Source organism: Fusarium verticillioides (genome assembly GCF_000149555.1).
Source record: "Fusarium verticillioides 7600 chromosome Unknown supercont3.29, whole genome shotgun sequence".
Taxonomy (NCBI): Eukaryota; Fungi; Ascomycota; class Sordariomycetes; order Hypocreales; family Nectriaceae; genus Fusarium; species Fusarium verticillioides.
This window is the reverse complement of record NW_017387866.1, coordinates 60,950-78,724: the sequence shown is the minus strand read 5'-3', so window position 1 is coordinate 78,724 and position 17,775 is coordinate 60,950. Positions and strand designations below refer to the sequence as shown.

At 47.1% G+C, this 17,775-nt stretch overlaps 8 protein-coding genes and 1 non-coding gene across 9 annotated transcripts; 4 read left to right on the top strand and 5 right to left on the bottom strand.

The window, feature by feature from the left end:
• Positions 1–890: 890 nt before the first annotated feature.
• On the bottom strand, positions 891–2,074 carry FVEG_14111 (hypothetical protein; the record flags this gene model as incomplete). Its single annotated transcript, XM_018903444.1, has 1 exon — positions 891–2,074. One exon carries the CDS (start codon positions 2,072–2,074, stop codon positions 956–958), a length of 1,119 nt encoding a protein of 372 aa, XP_018762209.1. The 3' UTR covers positions 891–955.
• A 903-nt stretch (positions 2,075–2,977) lies between these two features.
• FVEG_17736 lies at positions 2,978–3,093 on the top strand. The gene has a single exon (XR_001989339.1). It is a non-coding gene; the product is annotated as a 5S ribosomal RNA (ribosomal RNA).
• A 1,938-nt stretch (positions 3,094–5,031) lies between these two features.
• Positions 5,032–6,862, top strand: FVEG_14110 (hypothetical protein). The gene has a single exon (XM_018903443.1). It carries the CDS (start codon positions 5,053–5,055, stop codon positions 6,571–6,573), a length of 1,521 nt encoding a protein of 506 aa, XP_018762208.1. The 5' UTR covers positions 5,032–5,052; the 3' UTR covers positions 6,574–6,862.
• FVEG_17735 (hypothetical protein) lies at positions 6,632–7,419 on the bottom strand (the record flags this gene model as incomplete). Its single annotated transcript, XM_018906962.1, has 2 exons — positions 6,632–6,690; positions 6,795–7,419. 2 exons carry the CDS (start codon positions 7,417–7,419, stop codon positions 6,632–6,634), a joined length of 684 nt encoding a protein of 227 aa, XP_018762207.1.
• An 84-nt stretch (positions 7,420–7,503) lies between these two features.
• FVEG_17734 (hypothetical protein) lies at positions 7,504–9,018 on the bottom strand (the record flags this gene model as incomplete). Its single annotated transcript, XM_018906961.1, has 5 exons — positions 7,504–7,550; positions 7,597–7,922; positions 7,979–8,313; positions 8,365–8,663; positions 8,736–9,018. 5 exons carry the CDS (start codon positions 9,016–9,018, stop codon positions 7,504–7,506), a joined length of 1,290 nt encoding a protein of 429 aa, XP_018762206.1.
• A 788-nt stretch (positions 9,019–9,806) lies between these two features.
• On the top strand, positions 9,807–11,003 carry FVEG_14108 (hypothetical protein). Its single transcript, XM_018903442.1, has one exon. It carries the CDS (start codon positions 9,869–9,871, stop codon positions 10,898–10,900), a length of 1,032 nt encoding a protein of 343 aa, XP_018762205.1. The 5' UTR covers positions 9,807–9,868; the 3' UTR covers positions 10,901–11,003.
• A 436-nt stretch (positions 11,004–11,439) lies between these two features.
• On the top strand, positions 11,440–12,189 carry FVEG_14107 (hypothetical protein; the record flags this gene model as incomplete). Its single annotated transcript, XM_018903441.1, has 1 exon — positions 11,440–12,189. One exon carries the CDS (start codon positions 11,440–11,442, stop codon positions 12,187–12,189), a length of 750 nt encoding a protein of 249 aa, XP_018762204.1.
• A 536-nt stretch (positions 12,190–12,725) lies between these two features.
• FVEG_17733 (hypothetical protein) lies at positions 12,726–14,826 on the bottom strand. The gene is made up of 3 exons (XM_018906960.1): positions 14,586–14,826; positions 13,658–14,534; positions 12,726–13,608 (listed from the first exon to the last, which is right to left on the bottom strand). Exons 1-3 carry the CDS (start codon positions 14,675–14,677, stop codon positions 13,117–13,119), a joined length of 1,461 nt encoding a protein of 486 aa, XP_018762203.1. The 5' UTR covers positions 14,678–14,826; the 3' UTR covers positions 12,726–13,116.
• Positions 14,827–15,466: 640 nt separating this feature from the next.
• FVEG_14103 (hypothetical protein) lies at positions 15,467–17,646 on the bottom strand (the record flags this gene model as incomplete). Its single annotated transcript, XM_018903440.1, has 6 exons — positions 15,467–15,903; positions 15,958–16,202; positions 16,253–16,651; positions 16,701–16,990; positions 17,035–17,462; positions 17,642–17,646. 6 exons carry the CDS (start codon positions 17,644–17,646, stop codon positions 15,498–15,500), a joined length of 1,773 nt encoding a protein of 590 aa, XP_018762202.1. The 3' UTR covers positions 15,467–15,497.
• Between the last annotated feature and the right edge of the window lie 129 nt (positions 17,647–17,775).

Sequence of the window (17,775 nt, the reverse complement as noted above, 5' to 3'; positions counted from 1 at the left end):
GGCAAAGATGGGTTTCCCAGCCACAGTTGACGTCTCCAACAACCCTCGTGACCAGACCCAATCGGAGAGCCTGAGACTGGTTAATGTGGATTATCATGAGCACAGCCTCAGAAGATTGAGTGATGCCACGTATTGTCTGCGGAGGCTTGAGCGACGCTTGGCCCTCTCGTCTCTGGTCATTGCTTTCTTGGCGTTTGGACTACCGTTGACCGTTGCGAATGAAGATGCAGGGATTGGTATTTTTAGAACAGGAGCGTCGTCATGTCCAATGGGACACTGCATATGGGGTGTTGCCACCATCTGTCAGAATCCCCAAGTGAAGAATTTATTGGGTTGTAACGAGCCTGTAACTTGCGAGTTTTGGTTTCAGATGCAGACGCTGTGTATCAAGCTTGTTTGTCGTTGGTGTTTAGTGTCTTCTAACATGCGCCAAGCCCCCAAGCGGTTAAGGCGGCAAATTGCCCAGCATCGGTCCTGTCCGTGCTTTCATGGGGCATCTTGCGGTCTAGTAAGGCATTTTTCTACGAAGGACAACACTGTCGCGCGGGATGATCATGTATCTGGGGGACAAGAGAGATGTTAACACATACCGTAACTCACTATGTGAGAAGGCCTCTCCGCCAGAAAGCTTGACTTCTAGTCCTGACTAATTGATCCGCTTCGAGAACGAGAATCGGCCCACTGGACATTCGTAAGTTTAAGATTTCATATGATAGGAGCGTACTAGAAAAGCAGAAACATTCTTCGCAGCTGACCAATATGGAATGAGGGCGCCATCATACACCCGAAATGCCTTGACCTACAAAATAACTATATGTTAAAATATGAAAAGCACTTAGCAGAAATAATAGCCGACAAGGTTGAAGTAAGCTACAACTGAAGCTCCGATATCGATCTTGAGTTCGTATATGGTATTTCTCTCATGAGAAGGGGTATCCTAAACTAGCTAATCATTCTAAACGGTCATCATACGAAACACCATCCTCTTTCCTAGCCACATGATGGTAAAGAGGAAGCTAAAGAGACATGAGGCAATACCAAGAACCCATGCGCCTTCTATAGCATAATTCGAGTGCCACTGCTTCGTCGTTGCACTGACTATATCATCAGCGTTGATCAAGTCAACTCCCTCGTGATCGAGTGTCCTCCAAACGTAGTTCCTTCGGGATACAGGCCAGCCTGGTAGCTCCCAGTATCTCGACTTCAGGTTCAACTTCTTTGCAAGTTGAATCTGACTTACGAGCTTCTTACGTTGTGACTTGCTGAAGTACGGGATGACAGTTCCGATAGCTCTGAAGAGAGATACAGAAGCTGTGTAAAACTCATTCTCTTCCACTTCACGACAAAGCGTGTCGTTTCTCTCGCAGAACCCTGGGTGGGATAGAAGATCCAATGATGCATCGAGAAATACGTCGTGGTATTGTCGCCACCTTTGTAAATCGGATCCGATATTCACATCCCGCCTCTTGCTAATATTGCCGGTTCCGACGACAGTCAGTGGGCCGGAATGAAATGCCTGGCCTGCTGGCGTTGATCCATTATTTTGGTGATATGAAAGGTATCCCTTCTGTCTCAAAGGTTCCAGATGCTTCAGAACTACCGGCCAGGTCTTCTCTGATTCGTTCTTGACATCGATGAATAGAATCAGTGTCTTGTTTGGATGGCTAGCAAAAACACCAGCACGGTGTCCCTGGCCCTCAAGTTCACCCGGCAATTGTGGGGCGTTAAAGGAGTCGAGTATTGCCAGCAATGGCTCAATGTAGAGAGAGTTTAGGGTCCTCTCTGGTGTGAGATTCCACCAGTGATGGCCGACCAAGAGGTCTTCACCATTCTTGCTGAGCCAAACGTCGGCCTCAACACTCGCACAGCCAACAGATAAAGCTGAGAATAATGGCCGTGGCCTCAAGTAGTCGTTGTGAGAATGGACCATAACTGGAGTAACTTGAGGCGACAGGACTTTAACCCATCTCTTGGCACTTTCTATAGCATCGCCGTACTTCTCGATAGGATCGGCCAAGGCAAAGCCAGAAGTTTCAAAGGTGTGGACAGCATACCGCTCGATAACAAATGTCATCAAGAAGAATGCGATTCTGGTCAAGATGTCAGCCCATGCATGCGACAGACAGCTGAGTAAGAACTGACAGGATTAGACATGCTCCAGCAAAAGCCGCGAGAAACCGACACAGCCATTTCCTCCGGCTTCTTATACATGGCCTTCTTCGCAAAGAACAGCATGCTGGGTAGGACTGCAAGTCATCTTCATTCGTCGGGCTGGTTGGTCGAAGAGGTCGATACTCGATATCGTCCTTGTCATTCTGGCTACAAAAGTAGCCTGAGAGATTCATGATTCCTGCAGTTGAGGCAAAAAAACACGGACAGCACAGACGCTTGCTATGACTGTAACATTTTCCGCCAGACGAGGACGCATCTTGATGTATAAGAATTAACGAGAGCAATGCGAAAAATACCCGCAAAGTGCCGAGTTGATCATGCGGAGGCTTCTGATCTACGACTAGTTCCCGGGTGGCCGTATTACAGCTGGTCTACATCCCACGTGGTTCCACCATGAGACTCTTCACCGACCAATCCAGTTCATTAGTTCAACCACGAAGGTTTAGTTTGGACAATAACTCAAGCTTCATTCAATGTTTTTGGCGATCGGGCTTTGGCAGATGGCTTGTCTAGACTATTGAGATTGATGCGATAAGCACACGTGTGTCGATGAAGGGACGCGATGCCTCACGCACGAGTCAAACAAGACGAGGTTACATCGAACAAATTAACGCTAATAAGAGCAACAAAACAGGCTTGGCTAACACGAACCCGGTTTCTTAGTCTGCACTAGTCAGTCCGCTACCTCTACCATGCAGTCTCTTTGGTAGTGCAAGCATGTACTGGAGATCCCTAACTTCACAACCTTTTACCAGGTAAAATGTGGCGCAGCTATATACTGTAACTACAGCTTACACTGTCACATACGACCAAAGGTAGTGGAAAATACGGGATCCCGTCCGCTCTCCCATAGTCAAGCCACTAACCGGCTGATTAGTAGTTGGGTCGGTGACGACCAGCGAATCCCCGCTGTTGTATGTTATTTTTGCAAATCTTGCATTTTTGCAGTCTTTAAAGTAAAACTCAAGGATATCTGTAATATATGCGTAAACGGATTGAGAGTCAATGAAAGCTTACGTTGTTGACCGGTGCTTCTGCAGCTAATATTGCCTTTTTATTATATCTGACTTAATACTATTTTATAAGCATTCTAGTAATTGCCCTGATGCTAAGTCTCTCTCTTTAATAGATTCTCTTTTAAAGTATTTGTTTACAAATACGCTCTTCCTTGCCCCTCGGATAGTAGGAGCCAAGAAGAGACAATCTTACCGACTTGTTCTCAGTCAAAACCTCGATAGTCTCTGAGATTCAAGAGCATGACTACTTGGCTTACTTTAACATTATCGACTCCAACTTGTCTGACTCATGGCTTCTGAATAAAGAGCCATAAATATTTACTCCGCTGCATCATGACAGACATAATCCTTGTCATATCGATGCGCTGAGACCACTTTGCTCTCTAGTGGCTATGACTAGAACGCCCATCTTAGCGATGCTTCTCAGAACGTCACATGTTAATAGCTCTGTCATGGAATCACAATCATCATGGCTCTTAATAATGGCAATGTTGCATAGAATGGATCTGTATCAATAGAGTAAATGCGAGTATTGATCATCATGTGCATGCGCAGTGCTGAGCTGACTGCAGAGTCGAGATTTGGCGTCAGGGGCCGATCACTAGGATTCACTATCTTGACAATGAATCGCCCCTGATCAATACTTACTCGAGATGGTTGAAACCATCGCCGATCGATATAATTGCAAATAGTAATAAGAAACATTGGTTCGAGCCCTCTTCTAGGACCATCGGCGAAAGGTAGATAGAGTGGCACTGTCTTGTTGCAAAATTGAGTGGCCCTGAGACGACTCAATTTCGGGAGATCCTCCAGGAAGAATGGTTCAAGAGAGCCTATTTCTATACGATGATCTTCCTCAATTCGTCCGCGGATGTGATGCAAAATCACATGGTGCTCCAGATTGACTGTGCAGTTGACAACAGCTCCCTTGCCATGACGGGTTTCATATGGTGCGTCGCAAGCTCGCTCGGGACGACCCTGACTGGTCTCGCCACCGTGCACTTTGTGTGAAGTTGAACATAATTCATTTTGAAGTGCGATCCTGGTTGTTCCTATTATCATATCGTATATGGTGGTGAAACAAAGCAATTATACCTCTTGACGTGATGTCCCCGTCGTTACTTTTGCTTCGGTAAATTCTCCGCACAAGCCTAAACAGAAAGAGCAAATTCTTATAATAGGCTTTAGACAAGGTATGTGCAATTTTAGAGTTCAAGGCAACAGAACAGTTAGCAAATCTATTCCTCACCGCCGATTCAGATATATAAGACAGGGGAAGAGTCCGCATCAGTCTGTCAATACAAAGCCATAGAGAGAGACAATAAACCTTTCTACAGCCTGTTTAAGACCAAATCAAGGTATAAGACTATAGAAAATAGGACAATTCAACATGTAGTAAAGGCATATTAAGGCGGCAACGTTCAGGGAGATAATACATATGGAGGCAAGAAAACTCTAGAACTCTGTGTCGATTAATATAAAGTCTTAATGAACTTGTGTAATTAACACCAGATTTACACCAGCCAAATTTGGTATGTTAGTCTGACGCCGGAATCTTTCTTGCTCCCTCCAGTATTGCCGACATCGTAGTATCGGTACCACCTTCTAATGGCGAGATGTCGGTTGCGTTAGCTACCTAGTAATTAATCCTGTACTATAGTAACTCCTAAAGCATGCTATTGAATTCTAGCAACGGTAATACGAAATAATGTCATCCCATTGAGTCAAGCAGCTGCCTATTTCGTAACTGTTGGTCGACAACATTCTACATACACGTGACTCATAGGACTCTAGGCAACAACCCCGCGAGATGTCGTATCATATATATGTATGTCGGCTTTGTCTTTAAGACTCTCATTATTTGATGAACCCCATCATCAACTATCATTCTCAATTAGCCATGCCAAGCTACTCAAGTGACCAGTTACTGAAGGATTGGCGGTATGCAATCAAGCAAGACTTCACTACATCTCAAGGGAACCCTTTCCCATATGCCAAGAACGGCAAACAACAATGGGATGATGAGATAAGGAAGATCAACTTCGAAAGGAAGCCTCATATTGGTTCTGTGAGCAGCAACGGAAAGTATCTTGCTCTTGGAATCGACCATGCCATCCATATCCTCGATACCCAGAGCTGGGATACTGTTGCAATTCTGAGGGGTCATTCAAACAAAATCGAGACCTTGGCATTCAGAGCCGGCCGTCCAGACATGCTGGTCTCGAGTGAAGAGCAGGTATACGACGATTCGGGGCATACTGAACCACCTACGATCATTCTGTGGAACATTGAAGAAGAAAGGTCGGCACCGAGACTGGGTGAGGACCACTTACGAGATGCCAGTCAGGCCGCTCTTTCAGCTGCTGCAGACAAGTTAGCGGGAGCCGGTATCAATCTAAGTAAGGACGAACTCCGCCATCTAGAGGGAACTATCGGACCTGCTGTCAGTCGCACTGTCTCCAAGCACATCGCGGCGAGTAAGGAGACCATAGAAGGACGACTGCAATCAGCTCACGGGTCTCAAATTTTCAGCCCTTCAGGAGATTGGATGACATATTTGCCCGGAGAGTCACCTATCTCGAATGGTGACGACCCATGGGATATTCAGATCGTTTCCTCGGGCGATCTCTCCAAGAGTCTGCTTCTGAAGGGACACACTGATGCAATCATGTGGACAGGATGGAGTCCTGATGAATCGGTCTTTGCTTCTGTATCATGGGACGAGTCCATCCGCATTTGGGATGCTACTACAGGAGAGCAAAAGTACAAATTCAAGACTGAGGGGCAGAACTGGGCTGGTGCTTTCAGTCCTGACTCGAGCTACTTCGTAGCAACGGATGGACCAAGCAACGTATGGGTCTATTCCCTGGCTGACGGAGAGCAGTACTGGGTCTACAAGGGGCAACGCTCTGATCGTTGGAGAAGGACTCTTGCATGGCATCCAACAAACCCGTGGCTTGCTGTAGGTGGGGAGAGCAGTGGCGAGCTACTTCTCCTAGATATTGGTGAGAAGAAGTTACTACAGAAACGGCTATTCTCTACAGATGCTTGTCCAGTAGAGAAGGAGTCTCGTGATATGATGCAAGACTTTCTTGGGACTTTGGAAATGAGGTTCTTCGATGGTGGAAATAAGCTTGCTGTTTGGACTTTCGGTGATTGGAGTATCGAAGTGTACGACCTCAAACAGGAAGTCAAATGGCGGTTTGCAAGAGGTGGAACAGAAGATGGGCCAAATGCTGGCAAGTGGAGGAACGAACAGGGCAAGGTCACTAGTAAAGGAGGGTACGAAATGTTGGCTTGGGAGGATCGCTCAAAGGGTTCCCTGTTTCTTGCTAGCATAGACTTCGATGCTGTCCGCCTTTGGGAGGTAGCGCTGGCAGCCTAAACATTCTTTGTGAGCGCACATGAGCCGGTCCAACACCAGCCATGATGTCGTTACCCGCTCATTTCCATTCAGAGTAGGGTGTGAGAGGTCCTTGAACTCGATCACGGAGGTTTGGCACTGTTGGGCAGCAAATCGTGAATATATTTCAGCTGCTCAATAAAATAAGGATGAGTAATATGGATTTATCTGGAAGATCAGTCAGTGTTTGCAGAAGTTCCAACTCTGAGCCCATTGTCTGAGGTCGTCGCTGTTCACAACCTTTCGCTCTGATATCAAATCTTCTCTAACCAGTCTTGCTTCATCTATTCCATAAGGATAGCCTACCTCCCGAGTTATTGCATCTCTGGTTTCGCTAGGAAGGCAATTAAGCGGTTCTGAGTCCCTGAGCCCATCCTTCCACCAATGCTTTTGTTGAAGGGGCACGTTGCCTGTCGAGATGATCTGGATGACTGGGTCAACAAGAAACAGAGCGACAATCTTGCGATAGCCAGGGCGAGTCTTGTCAGCTGGCTCAAAGGGTTCAACTCGATGCTGATAAATATTGGGGAAAAATAAAGCTCGACCTTCTTGCGTGATGACGCTCCCGAGATCCTGCATCTTATCCCCTTTGGTCTTGATGGCAAAGATCGCTTCAATGCCATGGTGGTATCCCTGAGAGTAACTAAACCTATCTCTTAAGTTGTATATATACACATGATTACGAAACGAAAGACGAGACTCGGTGATGTTATCGCTGTCATAGTAGAACAGTGCCGTGGCGCAGATGTGTTCATTTAGTTGCCCTTCAACGTACCACGAGCCACCCTCATACTTAGGTTTCTCAGGAGTCAGATGTATATTCGCCATCTTGGCAATGACTTGAATCTGAGAGATTGTTGAAAAATTCTTCGGTTTTGAAGTGGGATGTGTCAAGAGCGTATGTTGCATCCTCTAAGGGTTCTGGGCATTTGATCTTGCGAGTTTCTGACCACCATTCCCTGTTCAACTGTTCGCCCTCTTCAAATACAGAACTAATTTCCAAACCGCTGTCGTAATCCTCGCCTTGTGCGAACAATCTACTACTCGGATAGCAGCCATGCATCTTCGCACAAATCTCGGGCACGTTGCACGTCCACTTGACTTCATGAACAGTTCCAAATCTCTTGAACCTGAACTCTTTGCGAGCTGAGCGGCAGATAATATCCCAAGCCGGAAGGGATTTCTCAACGAGGTCTTCGACAAGAGAATATACGGCTTTGTATCGGACAGGGTGAAGATTGTTGATGTAGCTCTTGATTTGTGGTCGACCACCTGTCAAATTAACATCGCATGGAAGCCATTGATATCGCAGCGACAGAGCTCTCTTATCACTATCGTCAGTGGATCGTCAGTGGAAGATTGAAAGTCATTAGGCATTCTGAGACACGGCCTTTTAGGCTCAGGGATGATTTCTCCCGAGTCGCAATGATCAGGGCATTTGCCCAGGGTTACATATTTGCCAGATATAATTCGAGATCGGCCAAACACCAACGGCCAGAGTGAGGGATGAACAAGGTCCAGAACCATCTCGTCACTTCCCGGATGCCAGTCTCGCTGGGAGTTAGGAACGTCTTCAAGTAATGCAGCCGCAGCCCTGAGCCTCTGCATTAAGTCGTTGGAGAGAAGCGCGTTAGACTCGATGGTACAAGCGGAAGATTCCATCACGGGAATTTGCTTCGTTTGTTCGTAAATTCCAGCCCTGGTTGCAAGATCTTTGAAGCACTGCACCGCGTCAGCCACAAAATACCATCGGTCGGTCCTATTGGCACTTACCATGTCTGCCATTTTGCTCGTAAAATCACCATTGTGCTGATAGCTTGCCCATGGCATTTGCAACGCTTCTTGCTTCCATTTGGAGATAATATCAGCATTCAAGACTTTCTCCCACCAATGTGGCTTGTTTGTGATGCCCTCCTCCAATTTGATCATGAATACTTCGCGGTTCATGAGTGTTCGTGACTTCCAATCTTCTTCAGGCAAGCCAAGAAGGAAAGGATGGCGTTCCTTGTTTATGCCGAAATTCAAGGGGAGACCATATCCTGGAAGCCTGAGATCGCTACCTCCTTTCTGAGCTCAACGACAGATTAGTGTCTGATCTATGTATTTGCCTCGGTGAGCTCAATTGTTGAATGTTTTGGACCTACCGCTGTGCCATTCAAGTAGCCAGAAACGCTGGACTTCATTTCTGTGAGAGCTGTTACCCGCTATGTGTTTGCCGACCGGTTTATGGTATCTAGCGTGCACTTCTTCGATGATGGGCAAAGACTCCTCAGATTGATCTATCCAGGCAATCAATTGAGCGATTTCTTGATTAATGACAAATTCTTCATCATCGCCCCCATCCTCATAGTCCGAGTCTTCCCACTCTTCGAAAATGCGAGTATATACATACTCATCGCCTACCTTTTGAAGGGAGTAACGATGCATCTTGAAGTTTGCCGCAGTTTTTGTGAGACAAGGGATAGAAAATTGCCCTCGCGGTTGTTGGTTATATTTTCATCGTCGCTTACGGGCTATCTACACATGGCCAACCCAGCGCTTTGACCAGACATGGCTCACCTGATCCGAAAGCACTGTCGTTACATGGAATGAAGAGACAAAGCAAAGCAGTTGCTCCTGTACCTCAGCATTTTCTAAAATAGCAAGATCACGAAGCCTGTGTGTCCAAAGACTGGACTGTTGAGTCACTCATGAGTGACTTCATCGTGAGATGCGAGTGCTCTGTGGCTATGGTGAGGCACAACACAGGGGGACATCAAACTGGGGTGTCAAAATAAACTGGTCGAAGAGCTCGCTAGAGAATACTAAGCTTGCCTAAAGCTTTTAGTCGCTTCAGGCAATGGCTTAAGCGGGATAACATTTGCTCCGCTCCATCGGACATTCGCTGCTGACTGCATCAGATCGTCCAACACATTTCCTCATACGACAAAAGCTTCGAAGCAACTTGTCCACTCGTTTTGAGCGCATTTATGGAGACTTTTGGAGTCTCGCGACAGAGCCAGCGAAACGCGAGGTCACTGAACGGAGAATGCTGATTGGCCACAGTGCCCCGAGAATCGAGCGAGATGGACTTCAAGGCTGAACATGATGATGAGGATTGCGAATACAACCGTTGGATTGCGAGTTTAAAACTTGAGTTGGAGATCAAGTTAGTATATATAAGCGACGGATAAACCTTCAGTTCATTTCTGATTCACCATTACTCAATCAATACAAAGCATTCACTCAACGCATCAATTAACTTTACACCACCTTCTAGCATTTTATCACCAACACAATGGCCACTCATACCATCCGCAAAGTCGTCTACTCTGCCTATGGCGGTCCCTCCAACGTGAGCGTCGTCACAGCTCAAATACCCCCTCCAGCAAAAAACGAAGTCCAGGTCGATGTCATCTACTCAGGCTTCTCTGGCGCCGACATCCAGATGCGACTTGGCACATACCCCATGCAAAAAGCGGCACCTTTGACACCCGGCTACTGCTTCGTTGGTCGCGTCAGCTCTAATGGGGTCAACTCCTCCAAATTCCGCCCTGGTCAGCTCGTTGGCGCTCTTAGCGTGTACGACGCTGAGGCTCAGAAGATCAATATCCTCGAAAAGTATTTGATCGCTATTCCTGAGCGAGTTGATCTGCAACAGGCGGTCGCTGCTTTCCTCGACTGGAACACTGCTTACGGTCTTGTTCATCGCGCGACAAATTTGGTTGGCAAAGGTCAGCGCGTCTTCATCCATTCCATCAGTGGAGCTGTTGGTTATGCCATTATGACCCTCTGCCTGCTTGAGGGCGCTGAAGTCTACGGCACCGCTTCAGAGCGCAACCATGAGTCTCTTCGCCAGCTCGGAGTGACGCCCTTTACGTATGCCAACAAGAACTGGGTCAGCGAAATGAAGCGGCGCGGTGGCGCACACGTAGTCTATGACCCAATTGGTTTTGAGCACTACAATGATTCATGGGACATTCTCATCACCGACGAGCCCTCGCGTCTTGTCGGTTTTGGTGGTAACATGAACATCCTCCAGGGCGACGACGCCAAACCGCGATCGCAGTATGTCGGAATGGCCAAGCTACTGGCGAAGAATGGTTGCTTGTTTACCAAAAGAAGCACATCCTTCTACTACATTGACCGCGATCGTGCGACATTCATGGAAGATCTTCAAGCTGTTATGAACCTTCTCATTGATGGAAAGGTTGAGGTACCGATCAAGAAGGTCTGGGATTTGGAGAACGTGCGGGAGACCCATGAGACTTGGGGTAAGGTCCCTGGAATGGGATCATGCTTGATCCGTGTGGACCCCAATGCTCCTTGAGCAGGGAATACTGGTGGAATTGTAGACGCCTGTTATCATTTGGTTCATAGCATTTTCTCGGTAGACTGCCTGTATACGGACTTCTCTTTTTCTTTCACCCAGCAAACCGTCACTTGTGTACTGTGATTTTAATCTTGAAGCGTTCTTATAGTAAAAGCACCCGTACGTCAATAGCGCTTAAATAGTGATGGTCCTGGGCCACTGTTCCGGGCGTCTGAGCGCTACAGTGCCTTGCCATTTAAGGGATTGGGGGCTTCAAGCTTCACTTAGTAGCTACTCCCCATGGCAAAAGCTGAGGTGAACAGAGTAATTAATCACATAGTTTGACTTACAAGTATGCAAGACTAAGACAGATTTACCTACTGGCCATCAGAATTACCGCCGTCAAAAACTTGCAGCGCCTCGAATGGGCTTCCATTTTTGGCCTTCTCACCGAGCATACAAGCTGTATATAAATCCCCTTCTATCAACCAGAAGCTCAACATGATTGCAAAGCATTACATTCTTTTCGCAGAGCTAAGAAGTTAACTATCTTGTCAATGGCAGGTTTCAACGCATTGCTCTTGATCACAGGAGCCTGGCATGTCCATGATCACTACTACAAACTCATTCATGAGCTGGAGAGCCATGGTATAAAAGTCATATGCGAGCGCCTTCCAACAAACAATAACGCTGTGCCACCAAATAAAACAATACAAGATGATATCGACTTCATCAAAGGCCTCCCCTCTAAGGAAGTTGCAGCAGGCACGCACTTCACTGTCATTGCCCACTCATGGGGAGGCATGCTGGCTTCTGCAGCTTTGGCAAGCTTTGCTGTTTCCCCCGAGTCAAAAGAAGGGGGCGTCACGGACATGATCTTCGTCGCCGCCTTCGTGCCTTCGGAAAATGATTCATTGACCGGTCTCTTTGGTGGAAAGCTGCCTCCGGCACTAGTTCCTCAATCAGATGGAACTCTTGTGCCGACTGATCCCATTCAACTTTTCTATCATGACCTGCCGGAGGAGGAAGCCCAATGGGCCAAGAGTACCACGGTAGCCCATGGAACGGATGTACAATGCGCTCCTATCAATTGTCAGAAAGTGGCATGGCGTGTTGTTCCGCTGTCCTACACCATTTGTGAGGAGGATCAAGGATTGCTCAGCTTTTTGCAGGAGGGCATGATTGAAAAGGTTGAAGAACAGGGGGTCATCGTTCAGAAGTATCGGTTGCCTTCCTCTCATAGCCCTTTCCTGAGCATACCCCAGAAGCTTGCCAGCATCGTGTTGGAGATCGCGAACTCACGATAAATGTCAAGAATTGCTAATAACCACCATGCTCGGTTGATCTCAAGCCCGTCATTTACAAGCATATTGCAGTAAATCTAGTATGCCTTTACTTACTATTCTTTCTGGAATCTTTGGTCTTAGGTGTAAGATGTCGATGAGCTCTAGGCAGTGAAGCTTAGGAAGAACGAGTGGATGCTGGAGCATACAAATGCCCATTGGAGAGAAGAGACGCTTTGACTTTCACAGAGAGGTCAGGAGCGAGAGAGGACAAAGAGTGGGGTATGGAAATTGAAGGTTGGTAGGCTTAGAAGTCTATTATCAGAACCATCTTGCTATCATTATTGCTATCTATATTAACGAATTCTACTTATTAGCCAAGCTAGGGGAGGAAAGAAAACTCGGGACCTTGACCCTAAGCGATAAAAATATTAGATAAATTTAGCCTAAGCTTAGGGTGCTCTTTACTAAGTTTATTTTAATACCTTATATTAAGGTTTAGTATTTTCTTCCCCCCTGAGGCTAAGTATATCTAGTTTTGGCTCCTTGTAACTATTTCTCCTATGGAAAGATTATTGTTCTACAATTAAATACAAAGTAAAATTAAGAAATAAGATGAATCATAAATTATACTTCTACAGAGTTGTACTAGCTGAACGGAACCATGGGTCTTGCCATTACCAACTCAGTGGGTGACATGATAGCACCAAACGAGACCATAGACCGCTTAAATCAGGAGATCATGCAGTGAACCGCTGTTTCTTCGGATGCTGCAAACTGAAAATACAATGTAAGGATAATGATACACCCTAAGAATGATTTCTTGTCTTGGGGACCAGTTTCAATGCTATCCCCTGATCCAAAGCACACATTCCCCATCATGGTAAAGCGGGATAGATACATGGCTAGGCCCCATGGAGAACCAGATTAATTTGTTATAGCCATTGTATGTCAAATATCACTCGCTGCCGTCGCCGCAGCCGTTCGATAATCTGGAGGCAGGGCTCCGCCTTGCTGAGTATGCGGTTGCAATGGAGTCCGGAGCGCCGTGCGATATGTCGGAACTTTGCTAAGTTCGGCAAATTCTTCTGGGTCAGTAGACACGGTTTCGGATGAGCTGCGCGATGGGTCGTGACTCTGGCTTGACTGCGATAATTCAAATGTGTTGGAGCTCTCGTATGTCTGACTTTCATTCGAGTCTGTGTGATGAGGAGTGCTGGTACCAGATCCCTCTCCCTCACCTTGGTGGGAGCCTTGCCCAGGGATTTGCCAGTCCTCAAGACTGTCGTATAGCTGATCTAAAATATGCTCACCATACACTGGTGGGCCTATTAACTCGCTTGGTGGTCCTTGTGTGCTAGGGGATTGGTCTATCAAGTTTCCTTGGTCGTCAAGGGTGATTGACGGCGAGATGAAGATATTGACAGGAATGCCCAAGTCAAGCTTAGAAGTTAGTTTTTGAGCCCGCGTGGTCATGAAAAGGTTGACTTACATGAGATACATGCCCGTCCTGGTTGCGAATGGGTATGTGTATCTTGAGTTTGTGATAGACTCTGATGCCTTGTGCGTCTATGTCTTGAATGCATTCGCTCAGCTTCTTCGGTAATTGGAGTGTCTTCTTCATGACCCATCCCTCTTGACCCGTTTCCTCTATAGTATCCTGCCAGTGTTGCTCTCTTGACATCTCAAAGTCCCATTGAGAAATGTCGCGTTTGCTTTTGTGTTCTCTTGTGTAGATATAGTGTCTGCTGTGCATGCTGAACTCTTGAAACTCCACCAAAGTCGCGACGATCCTTTCGATTTCGAGTCCTTTGACCAGTGGTGTAAATCGCGTTTCGAGAACAATAGACCCTCCGAAAACAGCAGCTTTTGTCGGTATGGAAACAGAGTAGTCGACTTTGTTGATCCATGTCTGCTCGACACTCATGTTATGCATAAACTCCAAGGCAGTCGGCGCAAATGTGCGGATGATTCGAAGCTTCTTGGTACAGCTGATATGTCGAGCCAGCTTGCCTCTGCTGATCGTTGCTCTCAAGCCATATGTGATGGAAGCATCCCGGATACCCTCGAGACTCTCAGAAGTATCTCCCGCCATCATCAGTTCGAAAGGCCACTCGTAGTTGCCAGCTGGTAGAGTGACGCTCTTGCCACCTGTTTCCAGCAATGAGGGCCATTTGTGCTTCATGATGCTGGTGTTGTGGGCCACGCCGGGATCGTTCAGCCATGCATGACGAACAGTACCATCTAGGCGAAGTCTGACTTCGTCAAGCTTGAGCGGCGACTGTAGACACAGGACTACGACTCCCTTGAGTAGTTGATCTGTTGATTCATATCGGCTGCCCCAGAATACGACAAATTCGCGTTCGAGTCTTGTTGCTATTTTAGTAAGTGCTCAAAAATTGTGTGCTCTGGATGCTTACCTGATCTCGAATAGGGAATACGGTGTTGATGCTACGCCACTGAAAGCAGCAGCGAGAGGCTGGTTATTGTGTTGGTTGGTTGAGGCTTGCATGATGCTGATAGACGCCTATGCAAGGTTTGAAAGCGTTAGTCTAGTGCATTTCTCCGAAAGTGAGGCTGAAGGGTTTTCGTAATAAAAAGAACAACATGTCACTGTGAGTTCGTTTCGTTGGGGCAATTGACAGGTATATCTGTGAACCTCGGCACCCGCGTGGGCCGATACGGAGTAGACGGACGATAAGAGTCTAGTTTAGCTGGCCTGGCCATGAGCTGATCTGACAATGCAATCTAAGTCCAGCACGGAACGATCGGCGACTGAATCAGCCCGACGCATCAACATTCCATTCACCCCGTGACACGGCACTTCGGTTTCTTGTCCTTACCCGCTGGGGTTTAGGCTGCGATGCCCCAACAGACAGCGCCTGGTTTTGCATGTGAAGGGATCCGCACTTACACCGCGTGTCCGATTGTGATTCCAGAACATTTATGCATGAGAACCTTGCTTTTAATTGCAGATGAAGACTCCACATTATTTCCGTAATCTAGAAGCCCCATCCCATGTGAAGAGTATTTATGGACTGAAAACTCTCTGCATGTGCTTTCGAGCTCTGCTTCAGCTATCATATGAAGAGCTTGACACGTCACTCACTACCGCATAAGCTTACTGTGTTGCACTTTGTTCTATCATGTATAACGTCATCCGCAAGAGGGATTAATATAGCTGACCTCGGGGGGCAAGAAAACAGCGAACCTTGATATAGGGTGCTAAAATAAACCCATTAAAAGTTATTCTAAGCTTAGACTACATTACCTAAGTCTTTTTGTCATTTAGGATCGAGGTTCTGTGTTTTCTTTCCTCCCCTAGGCTGATTTCAGTACGGTACGTCTTCGTGCAGGAGCCTCATAAATTGCTGGTTACTGTGAAACCAATCCCCAATCTGGAATGACGCATCGTATTCGGCCCCGGTCGCAACCCCAGTTGCGCCTATGTCATCCACAGTATTTACTCCCTCGGGGTCAATCATCGTGAAGTCGCTTGAGCTTGAAAGAGATCCGCTCGCGTGTGAAAGCTCAGGGCATGCTTTGTCACTGAGTCGCGCGGCTTTGCTAAGAAGTTCATAAAGTCGATGGGGATGCGTCGCTGGGTCTGAATGGCTAAACTCCGACTTGAACGATGATGCGAATCGGTCTAGGCGTTCAAAGTCCTCCGAAAGTGAGTATCGCACCGCGTAAGCGAAGACGATGCTGAAAGGAAAGAAGGGTGTATGCAAGATAGCCCTGTCTGGAAGTAAGCTGACGGTAAGAAATGCGGCTGAAGAAGAGTCTGCTTACCAGTTTATATATCTTCGAATCAGCAGAGGATCTTTGCATCCGTTGACTAGTTTCATGCACTGATCATGCAGGTCCAAGGTGTTTCGGGCAACAGTGAGACAGCTTTCATGAACCTCCATACCTTGGGAGCCAGGCAGCACTCTGAGGACCATGGCCGTCAAAGCTGATTGGCAAACGAGATCGCAATGAAGGTATATGACTTTCATAGGATCATCATTCATGTCTCTATTCTCCGCCAATGCTTGCTACATACTATGTCAGTCACAATGACAAAGCGGAAGGGATTGCCACGTACTGCGATCTCGTGATGCGTCTCATCTATGATCGACTGTAGCTCCTGTGCAAGCCCCTTAGCTACCTCGCAACGGGTATTGTTTGATGCGCCCAGGCCCTCCGAGCTATATAGCTGGTCATATGCCTTTCCCTGTATCCGCCCGAGACGAAGGGATCGATGCTGATTTTCCTGGCGGGTCAGCAACACTTCAGAGTCACGAACACCAGAGCATCGTCCTAATCTCAATGAAAGGCCTTTTTCATATGCGTAAACGACCCAGAATAAGTCGGACTGCATATGTTGATGGCCATCTTTAAGCGAGTCGAGTCGGTGATAGCCCAGTGTCTGGCATAGCGTCATTGCGGTCGATATCAATGTCCACGACTGTGATGCTCGACTCTCCTCGACCAAGTAAATTGCCTTTCTAACATTAGCTCTTGTCTTGGAACCACGCATGAGGGGAGCATACTCCGAGAGCAAGTGCGGCGATCAACTCCATGCATGGCGTCGCCAACAGAGTCAGTTTCGTAAGACCGTCGCCAACTTTGGATCGATAAAAGCGACAGTATTCTTGTGACTTCGCGTCACCGTGAATGACAGCATATTCAGCAAATACGTATGATAAGAAACTATTCGCGATAATAAACTCAGCCTCGGTATGATCCTTAACGCGGAAGTAGACCTTGTTGCAAATATCTAGGAAGATGCCGAGTGGAAGGAAGCGGCATATCCAGACTACTCTATAATCACTCGAGTGTTCTATCATTGTCAGCATTGATAGAGAGAAGCATGTGCTGGCTTACCTTTAACCCATCGCAGAATTTGCACGATGGCTTCTAACGGGGGCGTCGGTATACTTTCCGGCGGCTCATGAGGTTTTGGCTGCTGGCTTCGTGTTATATGTGGGTTCTCTAAAGCATTCGCAAGACTCTTCAGCGAAGAAACGGTGTTGCTCCACTCAATGTCTCCTTGAACAGGCCCATTGTCCTGAATGATGGACTGAACAAAGTCTATGATATGGGCAGAGTAATCCCAGCGAGGAGGCAGAGCAGCTCTATCAGCCGATTGGGATTTCTCTGAACTGATTACTTCAGCTCGACTTGGAGATACAGAAGCCGAGCGAGGTTGCTTCTGTGATGTTTGAGTTGGTGTGGCTCTGTTGAGCTCGAGTCCTACCAACAGAGTCTTAATGCTGCTGACATCGCGGGAGATGTCATCAATCTTTCGCTCACTGTTTCAGAATGATTAGGCTTAGAACGCTATAACCAATGGGACCCTAAATACTATTGTTCGGAGACCAAGACTCTTTGCCTAGCAGGACTTGATTTGGGCGCGATCCGGCTATGAGTGCAGTTGACGCGGGCAGAAACGCAGTTGGAGCAAGGTGTTCCCCTGTCGCATCCGATCTACGACATCTTAGAAGACTTCAGAGATATAAAAGATCAGAGTACCTTTCTCGCTCGACATTGATCACACTAACAAGCGAGTCGGTCAATGAACAGTGCTGCTGGAGAATGGTGGTGATCGTACCGAGCGGCGACTGA